This window comes from Carex rostrata, chromosome 19 (genome assembly GCF_964058835.1).
Source record: "Carex rostrata chromosome 19, lpCarRost1.2, whole genome shotgun sequence".
In the NCBI taxonomy this organism is placed as follows: Eukaryota; Viridiplantae; Streptophyta; class Magnoliopsida; order Poales; family Cyperaceae; genus Carex; species Carex rostrata.
Genome location: NC_135936.1, coordinates 801442 through 816360, shown reverse-complemented (window position 1 = coordinate 816360; position 14919 = coordinate 801442). Strand labels below are relative to the sequence as shown.

At 34.8% G+C, this 14919-nt stretch overlaps 1 protein-coding gene across 2 annotated transcripts; it reads left to right on the top strand.

Moving 5' to 3' along the window:
• Nucleotides 1–5621: 5621 nt before the first annotated feature.
• On the top strand, nucleotides 5622–11018 carry LOC144571550 (protein OVEREXPRESSOR OF CATIONIC PEROXIDASE 3-like). Of its 2 annotated transcripts, XM_078320880.1 has the most exons (5): nucleotides 5622–5899; nucleotides 8088–8155; nucleotides 8192–8483; nucleotides 9660–9983; nucleotides 10764–11018. In XM_078320880.1, the coding sequence occupies exons 1-5, from the start codon at nucleotides 5669–5671 to the stop codon at nucleotides 10920–10922; spliced, it is 1074 nt and encodes a 357-aa protein (XP_078177006.1). In that variant the 5' UTR covers nucleotides 5622–5668; the 3' UTR covers nucleotides 10923–11018. The 2 variants fall into 2 exon arrangements, with proteins under 2 accessions (XP_078177006.1, XP_078177005.1); XM_078320879.1 differs by having other exon boundaries at nucleotides 8088–8483.
• The last annotated feature ends 3901 nt before the right edge of the window (nucleotides 11019–14919 follow it).

Sequence of the window (14919 nt, the reverse complement as noted above, 5' to 3'; positions counted from 1 at the left end):
ACAAAGTGTAATAGATAAAGAGGGTTAAGGGCTTGAATGAGTTGATTGTCATTATATGGTTTTGACCAAAGGAAAAAAAAAAAATCCAGTATGTTGGATAATAGGTATTGGCATTATAAATTTCGAGCCAGTACTGGTGCAAATATAGAAGGAATGGTCTGCTATACCAGTTACAGGAAACTACCTCTCCTTTTTTACTGGCTTGTTTCTGTTCAGTTATAACTTACAAAATTAAAACTTAGCTAGTGCCATGCGGTCATAGTTGGCAACAATTTCACAGCTGTGAAAAAATTTGCTCTTTGGAAGAGCCCCAGCGACAACAGCCGACACACACACACCCCTCCTCTCCAATCTATACTCCATATCCGTCCATCCTTATCACTACTTGTAGATCTCATCTACGTATCATGCCCTCCTCTCTCTTTTTCAGTTAATGCAGACGGACTCTGTGTCCGCATGTTCACACGTGGACCGTTCCGTAATATGTTACACAACCTAATTCATGGTATAATGTGACATTGATTTTCTCGATGTGATAGTCAAATCACGTCACATGATTGTTACTCGCGGTCGGGTTTTTCGCGGCTGTAAGAAAAATTAATGTCACGTCACAATATTTTTCAGGTCGGGTTTTTCGCGGCTGTAAGAAAAATTAATATATTTCTTTATGTGTTATTAGAAAAAAATAAAAATGCTTAGATTCTGAGTTATTGATCCCGGTTCAAAAGTCACTTCTAGATAATCCAGAAAATATTGTGATCCTTCTAGGACATTTAATTTATAAAAAGTTATATCTATTTTGAGAATTCTTTTTGAATAACAATCATTAAATAACTTAAAAGTTTTTGTTTTTTTCAAAAATAGATACAACTTTTCATAAATTAAATGTACTAGAAGGATCACAATATTTTCTGGATTACCTAGAAATGACTTTTGAACCGGGATCAATAACTCAGAATCTAAGCATTTTTATTTTTTTCTAATAACACATAAAGAAATATATTAATTTTTCTTACAACCGCGAAAAACCCGACCTGAAAAATATTGATCCGGGTTATTTATTGCAGTCTTTCTAATAAATCAAATTATATTGTATTTCATCTATTTTCAAAGAAATATATTTAACATTTCTAATATTTTAATACAATTTTTTTTTTAAATTCTGTTTTATAAAAAAAAAAAAATTAAGACCGTGGGAACCCCACGGTCTGGAAAAAAATTCTTTTTAAAAAAAAAAAAAAATTGAGACTGTGGGAACCCCACGGTCTTTATGGTTTTTAAAAAAAAAAAGTAATCATATTGGTTCCGTAACATTAATTTTTTTAATTATGGTTTATGAAAAAAATTCGAGTAGCTGACCCGATATTTTGAAAGTAGTTCTTGTGCTTTGTATGTTGTATTCCATGCAATCTACATATTTGATGGAGTGTTACATACAAATGCAATCAAGGGGGAATTTCACGTATACCCTCAAAAATTTTCAAAATTACATATTTGCCCCTTTAAATTTGAAAATTACGTATTCCCCCCTCTAAAATTAAAAAACTCACATATTTACCCATTTCATTGTCTTTTATATTAAAACTCACTCTAAATATATAAAATACCTATTTTACCCTTCATTAAAAGTATAAAATGCCCCATCAAACTCAAATTTGAATCTAAAGGGTTTCTCTACCGTCCGATCCGTGCGCATCGCAATAAGATTATTGTGTGCTCACTTCAAGATTCGTGCTAATCTAGCCCTCACGAATCTCAAAGCAATTTTGATCCGTGTGCATCGCATTAAGATCTATGTACATTGCTTCAATTTCCTTGTTTGTTCTATTCAAGATTCGTGCTGATCTAGCGTGCACGGATCTCAAAGCAATTCAGACGGTAGATGAACCTTTAGATTCAAATTGGAGTCAGATGAGTGTTTTATGTTTTTTAATAAAAGGGTAAAATACGTATTTTATAAATTTAGAATGTGCTTTAATAGAAAATACAATAAAATGGGTAAATATGTGAGTTTTTGAAGTTTAGAGGGAAAAATATGTAATTTCAAATTTTAGAAGGGGAAATACGTAATTTTGAAGTTTTTGAGGGGTATATGTGAAATTTCCCCTACAATCAATAGCAAAAGTGCTTTTCAAACTTCTCGGAGTCACAGAATCCAACACATGGTGGAAAGGCTAATTTTTCTATTTTGGAATTTTTTTTAGAAAAATGTTTGACTTTGAGAAATGAATTGAAAAAGTTAGGGAAACGCAAAAATCTGACCTCTCAAAAGTAGTTATATGCGCTCGTTTTGACTAGATTATCAAATGATTGTTAGTTTGGGAGCACCTAGTTATTCCCCGTAACAATTTCTCATTTATCTCTCAGTTATTAACTACTTGAATAACTACTAACTATCTAGGGGGAGCACTTACTATTTGAGGACCATCTAATATTTGAAAGATTTTACAACTGGCACGCGCAAGTATTCATTTATAACACATCAAGTATTCATATCTAAGATATCAAGTATTTAAAAAAACTGGACACATTTTTAGAGGTGATTTTTTTTCTCCATTCAATGTAATCAATATTTTTAACGATCGGTGAGGAATTTTGCAAATCTAAAACCACGAATGTTTTCTACATAATTTTATCTTTCAAATGAGATCCATGATGACATACTTTCGAGTTGTCTGTTGCACAAGTATTCATCCTCATCGAGAAAATATTCATCATCATTGTGCAAGTGCAAATAGAAAAACTTAACACATCAGTCATCCATATTTTACACGTTTTTAGAGGTGATTTTTTTTTCTCCGTTCAATCTAACCAATATTTCTGACGATCTGTGAGGAATTTTGCAAATTTAAAACCACGAATGTTTTTTACACAATTTTATCTTTCAAATGAGATCGATGATGACATATTTTCGAGTTGTCCGTTGCACAAATATTCATATCTCATCGTGAAAATATCCATCCTTGTCGTGCAAGTGTAAATACAAAAACTAGACACATCACTCATCCATCTTTTACACGTTTTTAGATATGGTTTTTTCTTCTCTGTTCAATTTAAACAATATTTCTGACGATTTGTGAGGATTTTGCAAATCTAAAATCACAAATGTTTTTTACACAATTTTATCTTTCAAATGAGATACATGATGATATACTTTCGAGTTATCCGTTGTACAAGTATTCATATCTTGTCATGCAAATATTCATACCTAAGATATTAAGTATTCATTCATACGCATTAAAGTATTCATTCTAAGATATCAAGTATTCATTCGTATACCTCTATTTTTTATTTTTTTTATATCATTTCTTAGTACACAGTGGCTTAATTCATCATTAATAAAGCTTTGTTATTTGCAAATAATTATCTACTTTATGAGGAAAGATAACATAGACATGAAAAAAATTAATTACATCCACAGATACAAAAATATTTTGATACGGTCGATAGTGGTGGATTTGACCCGACGGAGGCGTGCTCAAGTATTCATTCATACACGTTGAAGTATTCATTCATACATATTGAAGTATTCAATCCCGGCAGAGGCGTGCTTGATTGTGATGGAGTGACGGATGATCTCCGGCAAAACGTCCGTTGGAGCGGGAGGTGCATGCATAGATGGAAAAAATGGAGGCGGAGGTATGAGAGGAAGGGAACTTATCGTATTTACTATTTCGAGGTGGGAGAGGGTGGGAGGTGGGAGAGGGAGAGAACTTATTAATGGAAAAACGGAGGCGGAGGCAGAGGTGAGAGAGGGAGATAGAGGTGGAGGCAGAGGCAGAAGTGGGAGAGGGAGGTAGTGGCGGAGGTGGGAGAGAAAGACAGAGGCATAGGTGGGAGAAGAAGATGGAGGTGGAAGAGGAAGAGAGAAAGAGGAAATAAATAAAGATTGTTAGAAATGATAGTTATAGTTAAAATAGAAAGTTAGTTAGTTGGGGGATAAATGGAGGATGGATAGGTGGGAATATTATAATTACCCTATTAGTTTAGCATTTGTATTCGAATTCGTATTAATAAATTATTATCTCTCTTTTTAAAATAGATGTTGTTTTATATTTTGATATCTTTTATGGGTTTGGAACTTATTCGAAGCTATTTTGATTGAATTTTGTCCAAAGTCTTTCTTTACCTTACGAGTAAGTCTTATCGTTTAATTATACTAACAACGTTAATTTCTGTTAGACAAAATGAGAAACTGCTCCAATTCTCTCTCTATATCTATTCTATTATGGAAACAAATCAGAGAGAATATCAATAAAACAATTTTCCCTCTCGTTTTATCTTGTTAATATTATCTTTTTTTTTTCTGCCATTTTACCTTTTATTGAAAATGAAAATATTCTTTCATATTTTATAGAGTTTAATGCTACCAGTAACTACTATTAAAACACCAAGTATGATAAAATCATACATAAATTAATTTATACAAGTAATAGCTCATTATCATGTATACTTTGTTAGAATATTTTGAGGTGATTTTTTAATTTTATTCAATAAATATTTTTTATGCACACACACTAACTAATAACCAATAGTACAGGGAATAATCATGGTGAATTGCACCAATGAAGTGTTTGAAGTCACCATTATAGGGAACAAACTAAGTAAAATTCCATGCTTTTCTAGGCGAGAGAGGAAGTTGTCATAGATGGACCATTGGACTCCCCATATATATACTTTCCTTATTGCTCTATAATTTGATTCCAAAATAGAAGAAGAACTTCCATATTTTGTCTAACAGAGAAATTAACAGAGTGTTATTAATCAATCTTAATAAATTTCATCGGACGGGCGTACGCCTTAAAAAGGCTTTTGATAAGTATTAGCAAAGTTTCGGACCCATCTTTTATAATCTATTCATAATTTCATATCCGTTAAGTGAGATATGGATAGGCATTTGCTAAACCCGGAACGGGTAGAACCCGTTTTGCCCGGCCCGTACCCGTTACCCGTGGTACCCGTACCCGTTGCCCGGGTACAAACGGGTAGACGGGTACGGGTAATAAACGGACCGGACAACCTAATTTGAAAAAAAACCCGTTATACCCGTACCCGTCTACCCGTCTACCCGTACCCGCCTACCCGTACCCATCTACCCGTACCCGTTACCCGTACCCATCTACCCGCATACCCGTACCCGTTACCCGTACCCGACCCGTTTCACTTCAAAAAAATTTGAATTTTTTTGAAAAAAACAGAAAAAAAAGGGAAAAAACAGAAAAAAAAAAAAAAAAAACCGGGCGGACCGGACCCGTACCCGGATACTCGGATCCGTACCCGTCAACCCGCAACGGGTACGGATAATAAACGGACCGGATAGAGGTTTTTTGAAAAATTACCCGTCTACCCGTTACGGGTTTTACCCGTACCCGACCTACCCCTTTACCCGTCCTACCCGTTAGCAAATGTCTAGATATGGATATTGATTTAATATTATTAATATTATCCGCTCCGAATTCACTCCGTTTATACCTATAAGTTGGTCTATGTTTATTTGTATAAAGGCCATTAAGACTTAAGTAGGCCTAGAAATCAAAATGAAGTAATATGACCCAACTAGAAGCCGCGCAGGCCTAGAAATAAAAAAAAAATGTTTTGATAAATGAACTAGACATATTTCGAAAAAAAAATCAAAGGATATATTTTTCTTTTTCGGGTGTCTCTTGCCATGGCTGCTTGCATTTGCTCTCCTTCAAACCTCTTGGGTAGGGTTTATCCTATCCAACTCGGCTCCCATGGCGGACGCGCCAGTTACTCGCCCCTGCGTCTGGGCCCCGCGATTCCTTCGTTTGTTCCTCTTAGCTCCTCTCCATCTCGCTCCTCTGTCATCGCCTTCTGGCGTCGGAGAAAGAAAAAGGAGTCGCATTTAGCAACGCAGAGCCCATCTCCAAAGAAAAAGGTAAATTTTAAGATATAACAGATGAAAAAAAGAGTCGCCTTTTGTTGTTGTTGCGTTACGTTTGTAGACTTGGATTTAATTACTTTCGCCTTGTAATGAAGAATCAGTATTACTGTTTAATCTGTGCTCGTTGGATAGGTACCTGCTGTTCCCAATTTAATTTGGTCTTCTTAGTTTTTTCTAGTGGATGATGTGGCTGTTTGAGAGCAAAATGAATGCTTAATCTTGGCATCTAATCTGACTCCTAGAAAACACTGAAAACAGGTTGTGGTGCTGTACTAGTAGCAGTGGATTACTTGGCAAAATTGTAGTCCTTATCATATATGTTCACTCTCTGGTTATATAAAGCAGTAAAAGTTGGTTAGTACTAAGAGAAATACACGTCCAATACTTTTATGGTCATGCCTCCAAAATAAATATAAGGGCGTAGCACAAATATTGTTCTGCTGACTTGCTAAGGACTAAATTACACTTGAAATCTGGAAAACTTGTATCAGTCTTCTTTTGTTTATTATGCTTAATCTTTGAAAACATTTCTCAGTAAAGAAAAAAAAATATCTGGAGCAACTTTTGGCGTGCAAATGGATCTGATATGAACAAATAGTGGTCAAACCATACGTGATCTGTTTTTAATTTTGGGATACGGATACGCATGGTCTCAAATTTAAATACGAATCAGGTATTAAACGAATGCTGATACGAATTGAATTTGGTGAATACAAATTTGAGTATAATTTTTTATTTAAACAGAATTATCACATGTTTCACAAACATACTTGTAGCATATTTACAAACATAAGGTAATAACCTAATATTATTATGACTAGTTTTCTTATTAAAAATTATTAGTTGCATTAGTTCTAAAATTCTGTATTAGATTTTCAAATCCTGCAATAATTTGATATGATTGTTGTTCAAGTTTAGATGTTCAAAATTTACAAACCCCCAAGAGGTGAGAGCACTTGTGAATTGTAAAGAGGTATACACTTCTGTATAGAAAACTGTATATGGGTCCACATATGCTGTTTTTTTTTTTGAAATTGTGATAGAGGCTATCAGTTGTACAGGGGTCCACATATGTAGGGGTTTTCAAACGGTCGGTTCGGTTTGAACCGAATTAAAATAAGCAAACCAAAGTTTTATTCGGTTTCCAAAAATAGAACCGAACTGACCGAACTAAAATTTCAAACCGAAATACAACCGAACCGAAATTTAACAGGAGCAAGAAATTCGAATTAGATAAATCATCAACTACATATCATTTTCATCTCTGCCTTGTCCCTTTACAATTTGAGCCTTGACATTCTCCAAATGGAGGGGCTTGAAGACCCTGCTGTACTCTTTGAAACCCACATGTGTGCTCCACAGCCTTCAAATTCTCAGATTGGCTTTGTGCATCTTGCATAAATCGGACAAAATTACAAAAAGGAAGAAGAGAGAGAGAAAAGAGAAAATGAAAAGAAAAGACAAGGTTTTGAGAAAACAACATTGGAATCGGAGATAGGATCCAAGAAAGAAAAGAGAAGGACTTTGATTAAATTCTTGAAGATTCATAACTTAGAGGTAGCGATAGTTTCCAAGAAGAAAGAAAGAGGGGAAAAGAAAAGTGGAAGTCGGGGGAAGCGTAAAAATGAGCCGAATGAAACCGGTTGCGACTATTCAGTGATTTTATTAAAGAAATTTGGTTGGTTTGGTTCAACCAATTTTAAAATTTTCTAAACCGAACCAAACAACAAAAACCGACATAGATAAAAAAACAAACCGAACCGATCCATTCAAACTGAAAAACCGAACCATTTAAACCGAACTTTCTCGGTTCGTTTTAAAACCAAATAAACTGAACCGTTTGAACAGCCCTACACATATGCTTAAAAAATATTTTGTATCAATGTCGGTCAATATCCATATCGGATTATCTGTCTTCTGTCAATATCCAGATACATACAGATAATATCCAATCCACTTGCATCCCTGCTGCAAATTGTACTAATTTGGTATGAATCTTATTTGAAGAGCACAGTGCTATATGGGATGGTCTATTAAGTACTCAGTTACAAAGCATCAAACGAAACAAATCGAATGACATGCAGAAGTAAAAAGGAAAATCAACTAGAATTATATAGTTTAAACATCTTTATTGCATACCTTGATGCTCAACACGTGTGTTTCTTATGTATAACCCTGTTAGACAGCACTAGATGATTTCATGGGGGAGGAAGAAGAGGAAGAATTCAATGAAGAAGGAGAAGAAGAAGAAGATGAAGAAGGAGAAGAAGAAGATGATGAAGAAGATGAAGAAGAAGCTGCGAAGGATGCTCTTGAAGCATTTTTTTCTCAATTGGAGAAAGACTTCAACAACCACAACCCGTTAGAAGATAATGAGGAAATCAAGGATGAGGATGTGGTGAGGTTTCAAAAAGAAATCTCACAGGCTTTGGGGGAATCAGGAGTGGAGTTGGACGAAGATGGCTTGAATTTACTAGGCCTCGGAGAGGAGGAGGATGTGATTCAATTGCCACAGCTTAGAACATGGCAGATGAGAAAGTTGGCTCGTGCGTTGAAGATTGGAAAGCGCAAGGCCAGTGTAAGATCATGCTCATATGCAATTCTGAAAAATATAAATTTGAGTTCTTTTGTTATTTTCTATTTTTTTTTTCAAGCTGTACCCGATGTCCATTTGTTTGTGTGAAGAACACAGATAATTTCTTATGTCTGGTGGACAGTTTCCATATCGTTTTTTTTTACAATGATGTGAAGGTGTCGTAATGCTACACTGAGCTTTAAGTCAAGCTAGAAATGACCAAAAGTTTTTTTACCAGATGGATGTAATACTTGGTTTTTGCATGATTGGTATAAGAAGTCAGAATGTAGTGGTTGGTTCAAACAAGTATATAAAATTTGTTAATACTCAACTGGGCATTCCTTTTCCATCACCCTAACCTCCTAGTTGAGTGTAAATTGCAAATATCTCAAGTATGTTGTACTGTAATTGTAATATGAGAAATGTTGTTGTTTTTTTATTATGCAATTAATATTTTGTGCTATATGCAAATCCCTTTTCTGTTATTATATTTTTGGACAGCTATTTTTGAGTCATTAAGAAATTTGATTTTTTTGAAGTTATCACCAGAACTTATGAAAGCCTTTGAATAAAACAATAACAGTGATTTGCCTTTATAGTAAAACTGAGCTATATTCTGATACAACCAAAATTATTATATTAAATTAGAATCTCGGGACTGCTCATGCAAATTTTGTAGTAAATGTGCCAAGAATAAGATCGAAGATATTTGCTCAATTTTAGCCTTGGAAAGGGTAGTTGAGAGCATTTAAAAGAGGCAAAGAGCTGAAATTTCTTTCATTGCAGAATTTAAAGTATGTTATGTAATTGCAATATGCATACTTCCCAAAATATTAAGACATTATATTGATGGAAAGTTATATGAACTTTTTGATGTCTTGACAGAAAATTTGGTGGATGTGTAAATGTGATTGCAGAGAAGCTTGGGTGTTTTTGCTTAATTTTCATCTTTGGCTTTATATTTTGTACTTTTGTATCATCCTTCAATCTGTAATTATATGAAAGCCTCTGAAATGTTGATGGAAGAAATTTTATCATTAGTCCTAGAAAATATCAACTAACTATTGATTTACAAAATTCCCTGCATTTTTCAGCTGTCCTTCTTTCTTATTAAAATAATTTCATGTTTCCAACTGAACACCCATGTTCACTAGATATCTTATTTTCTGTTATGTCTAGATTAAAAAACTTTCAGAGGATGTGGGATTAGACAGAGCCACAGTCCTCGAGTACCTTCGGAATCCACCTCCCAGTCTGCTACTCATGTCTGATTCTTTGCCAGATGAGCCCAGTCCACAGACTCCTACCGAGCCAGAAAGCAGCGAAATGGGTTCCTCTATATCTGTTGATGCTGCTGAGGTCAAATCTGAGGAGACAGAACCGGAAGTAAAACAACAGCCTCGTCAGAAGAGACATCCAGTGCAGCAGCCTTATCAGAAGAGGCTGAAGAGAATGCAGGTCGAGACGCTCGAAAGAGTTTACTCCAGAACAAAACGCCCCACGGTTAGTAAACCGTGTTTATGAATATTATAATTCATCTTGCAAATAAACACATTTAAAAGTTAGGGGCAGGGTGAGTCATTTTGTTCAAGTTACTCATAGTTTTGGAGCATGTATTTACAAATACGTAAAAGGGATTGATGTTGTGTAAATACAAGAGATGTTGGGTGTTATATGTATACCGTAAATTATTCTGTGGCCTTTGTATTTTTAAGCAACACCCAAACAATAGGAAAAATTGTTTGACCATTTGAAAGTATTTAGTCCCAAAATGTTGAAAATCTGCAAAAAAATGGTTTGACCATATGTTTGTGGACATTATAGATTTTTCATAAGTTAAAACACTAGTTCAAGAAATGGTTCTGAACATCTGGGTAGCAGGGTGGCATTTTAAAAGGCTGCTCTGTTAAAGGTCTGCGAATTGGTTGAGGATGAAAATTTTAGAAGACAAAACATTTATCAACAGAAATTCTGATAACCAACACCTCCTCCCCCCTTCACCGAAGAAAAACAATTAATATTAAGTTATTGGAATGCTGGGCAGTCAAAATCCGTGCAGTCAGGTATATATCTCTAGCAAGCACAGTTCACTACCAGAAAAAAATATCTACTCTACTCTGAACTTGATTATGAAATTTATCCCCTAAACTCATAATCAATTAAAATTGAGCCTTTTATTATTTCGTTACTTTTATAAGGTCCCACATTGAGGTCCCACTATTTTGTTACGTACTTGTGATAATTACCTACCAGCTTTCTCTAATAACTTGTTTATTTTGTCAGGATGAGGTAATAAGCAGTATAGTGCATGTGACGAATCTACCTAGAAAGGTTGTGGTTAATTGGTTTGAGGAGAAGCGGAATGGAGATGGGATTCCACACAAGCCCATTACACCTGCCAGATATCAGCGGCAATCTGTAACTCGAACTGTATCTAGATAAGTCGGGGATGTTTCATTCTTTGAGCACGAGTACATTGTTTGTGTAAACTTTGAATTTTGAAATTTACAAGGGCCATTTGTTAATAGTCCCTCCAAACTTCGTTCCCATATCCGTCCTGTCTCGTGCCTTTCACTTTTTGGTCCTCTACACGTAGTTCCGCGCTTCATTTGTATTTTTTTTTTGTGTGAGCAAACTTTCTTTGTTTTTCTGTCATTTTTTATTCACAAAATTCCTTTAAAAAGCTATTTCTTACTCTCTTTAGCATTTTTTTTTTAAATCGCAGTACTTTAATGTTCAAGAGAAACATGTATTACTGAAGATCTTGTGTAAAGACGGTGGTACAAGGAAGAATTAACCCCCACCCATCAATTCATGTCCTATGCTGGTGGACCCCCTTGATCAGTAGCAACATCGTCAGCATCTGCCTGTACCGCATTGGTGTGTAAATGATGTTCATACCGTTAACAGCTTCTGTTCAGTGATGCCACAAGGAAAATTAATGATTATAAGTCAAATTGTGCAGAATTCGCCCCCACACCATTAAAAACCTTCTTATTTCGTAAATTCCATATATCCCATAAAAACTGCACATAACATAGTCCGTCAGTATATTCGATTGTTCATCATTCATGGATCGGAAACTAGTCCACAAGTCCTCAACTGTATGCAATTAATTACACTCAGTCTGACAATACAAGCTTAAACATAAGATAATCCAAATTTAAATACATACGCATTATATATGAATAATGTGTCACAAGTTCAAACTTGCACAAAGAAGTGTTTATAATTAGTACTGTGATGTTTGTAGTAGTTTTAATATATATAGTTAATTTTTAGTTTAAAATCGCAAGTGTTTATAGGGAAATAAATCGGCTGCGATTCCAACGATTCGTTGGAATCGCAGGGAGTCTGCTTTTCCAAAGAATCGCAGCAGATTTATTTCCTGTTTATATAATACTAGATATAACCAACTAGCATTTTATCTATCAACAATTGATAACGTAATATGGAAGTCAGGAAGCCAGGCGGGTGCGTGAATATGTGCTAGGGCCTAGGGACATGTGCGCTCTAATTTTTTTTATCCTTTTTTTAGAGTTTCAGGATTGTTTATCATTATAAATTGTAAAACAGTTAAAAAATAATAATTAAATTACTAGCACTCCTCTACATATTATAACTGTAGTCTGTAGTTGTTTTATTTACACATTTTCATGTTTCCCATATTGCATTTTATTGTCCGAATAAAGGACAAATTTAACCATAGAATTTAAGGACAAATTGCTAACTAATATTTTCAATCGATCGATTCTTCGGCCATTTTTATTAATATCCCTAAAAAAAAAGAAAATTTTAAAAATGCCCCTGTCCCCCAATTTTTATCGAATATGCCCTGACCGCCTGGGCCTGGGGCGGCCCAAATAACCCAGTGAGGCGCCCCCCCCAGTGGCGCCCCATATCACAAGTGAGGCGCCACCCCCTGGGGCGCCTCACTGGTATTTGTTTTTTTTTTTTTTTTTTTTTTTTTTTTGAGAAATCTGAGGATTTTGATTTGAATAATTTTGTTGAAAAAAGTGTTGGGTTTATGTGTATGTGTATGTCAAAAAATAAAATATTATGTGTATGTGTATGTGTATGTGTATGCTAAAAAATAAAATATTTGAAGAGTTTTGTGAAGAAAAACAGATTAATCTGGACCGCACATCTTAATGGGTAATTTGACTAATCTGGACCGTCGGTTAAAGAATTTTCATGCAATTGACTTCTCTGAAAATAAAATTCTCCGGGATAAACAGAGCGGTGCTTCGTAGCCTCAGACATCGCTCGCAGGGGGCTGCCGCCCCCCTGCCACCCCCCGCATACTCCTACAATCAGGTCACCAAATTTTATATTTTTTGAATTTTTTTTACTATTTTTTTAGATTTATTGAAAATCACTGTTTTTGGATGGTCCCGAATTTTCACATACACATACACATATACACATACACATATACATATACATATACATAAATAATATACGGTTACCAATTTTTTTTTTTTTTTTACTTTTTTTTAAAAACAGAAAATTTTAATATTTTTTATTTTTCTATTGAAAATATACATGAAATTTTTTTTTTAAAAAAAGTAAAAAAAAATAATAATGATGCAACATGGTCCTACGAAAAGGCGTGTAACTTTTGATCCGTCCGTCGGATCGTGCTGAAATTTTGACAGGAGCTCCACAGCCCCAAATCCAAGCTAACTTCGTTTCCAGCTCGATCCGACCGTCAGATGGCTCAGATTCGCGATCCAAGTCTTCCTTTATGGAGTTTTGGACCGTTCTTTATAATTTTAGCGTTTTCAGGGTCTTTTATGTAATTTCTGTTCTTACGGTTGGTATTTAAAAAAAAAAATTGGTAACCGTATATTATTTATGTATATGTATATGTGTATGTGTGTATGTGTATGTGTATGTGTATGTGAAAATTCGGGACCATCCAAAAACAGTGATTTTCAATAAATCTAAAAAAATAGTAAAAAAAATTCAAAAAATATAAAATTTGGTGACCTGATTGTAGGAGTATGCGGGGGGTGGCAGGGGGGCGGCAGCCCCCTGCGAGCGATGTCTGAGACTACGAAGCACCGCTCTGTTTATCCCGGAGAATTTTATTTTCAGAGAAGTCAATTGCATGAAAATTCTTTAACCGACGGTCCAGATTAGTCAAATTACCCATTAAGATGTGCGGTCCAGATTAATCTGTTTTTCTTCACAAAACTCTTCAAATATTTTATTTTTTAGCATACACATACACATACACATACACATAATATTTTATTTTTTGACATACACATACACATAAACCCAACACTTTTTTCAACAAAATTATTCAAATCAAAATCCTCAGATTTCTCAAAAAAAAAAAAAAAAAAAAAAAAAAACAAATACCAGTGAGGCGCCCCAGGGGGTGGCGCCTCACTTGTGATATGGGGCGCCACTGGGGGGGGCGCCTCACTGGGTTATTTGGGCCGCCCCAGGCCCAGGCGGTCAGGGCATATTCGATAAAAATTGGGGGACAGGGGCATTTTTAAAATTTTCTTTTTTTTTAGGGATATTAATAAAAATGGCCGTCGATTCTTGCTTCAAATTAGGTTATTGTACACGTTCTTGCTTTGGAAAGAAATTATAAATTGGATTTTTTTTTCCTTAATTTTTTAATTACTACCTTTAGCTCTACAAATTATATTAAACTTGGTCAAAGTCATACAGTTGAAATATTCTTTTTACCGGTAATTAACTTGGGAGTGATACCTCAACTGAACCAATAGTGGATATAAATAAGGCCCTGATAATTGTTCTCCCACTTTCATCCTTCTATTATTCTTTCAAATTTATTTATTCAATCTCGTCCATATTTCTTACGATCTATAAGGAATTTTGTGAATCTAAAACCACGAACGTCTTCTACGCAATTTTATCTTTCAAATGAGATCCATGATGACATACTTTCGAGCTCGTCGTTACACAAGTATTTATACCTCGTCATCTAAGTATTTATACCTAGCTAGTATTTTCCACATATGACACTGCTGATATTTAAAAGTATTAATATCAAGTATTACAAATATTTATACCTGTGCACTGAAGTATTTATACCTATGTGGTCAACTATTTTTGTTAGAGAAATGTTGACGCAGGGACGATTGGGAAATGTTGATACGGAGATGTGGGATCCACGGTTGGGGATAAATATTTACAAGTATATGTATAAATACTTGCATGATGAGGTGTAAATACTTGTGTGACGATGAGCCCGAAAGTATGTCATCATGGATCTCATTTGAAAGATAAAATTGCGTGGAATACGTTCGTGCTTTTAGATTCGCAAAATTCCTCATAGATTGTGAGAGATGTGGACAACATTGAAAAACAAAAAACCACATCTAAAAACGTGTATGATTCTTCTCCTCATGTAGTTTGAGTGACCCCCCATATAGTCATATCAAGTTAGACATGC

Excerpts from the sequence above, each read along its gene's own strand:
- LOC144571550 (XM_078320879.1), top strand. The coding sequence starts at position 5,669 with ATGGCTGCTTGCATTTGCTCTCCTTCAAACCTCTTGGGTAGGGTTTAT. Across the intron at positions 5,900-8,087 it reads GCCCATCTCCAAAGAAAAAG|ACAGCACTAGATGATTTCAT; the intron begins GTAAATTTTAAG and ends TAACCCTGTTAG. Across the intron at positions 8,484-9,659 it reads TTGGAAAGCGCAAGGCCAGT|ATTAAAAAACTTTCAGAGGA; the intron begins GTAAGATCATGC and ends TGTTATGTCTAG.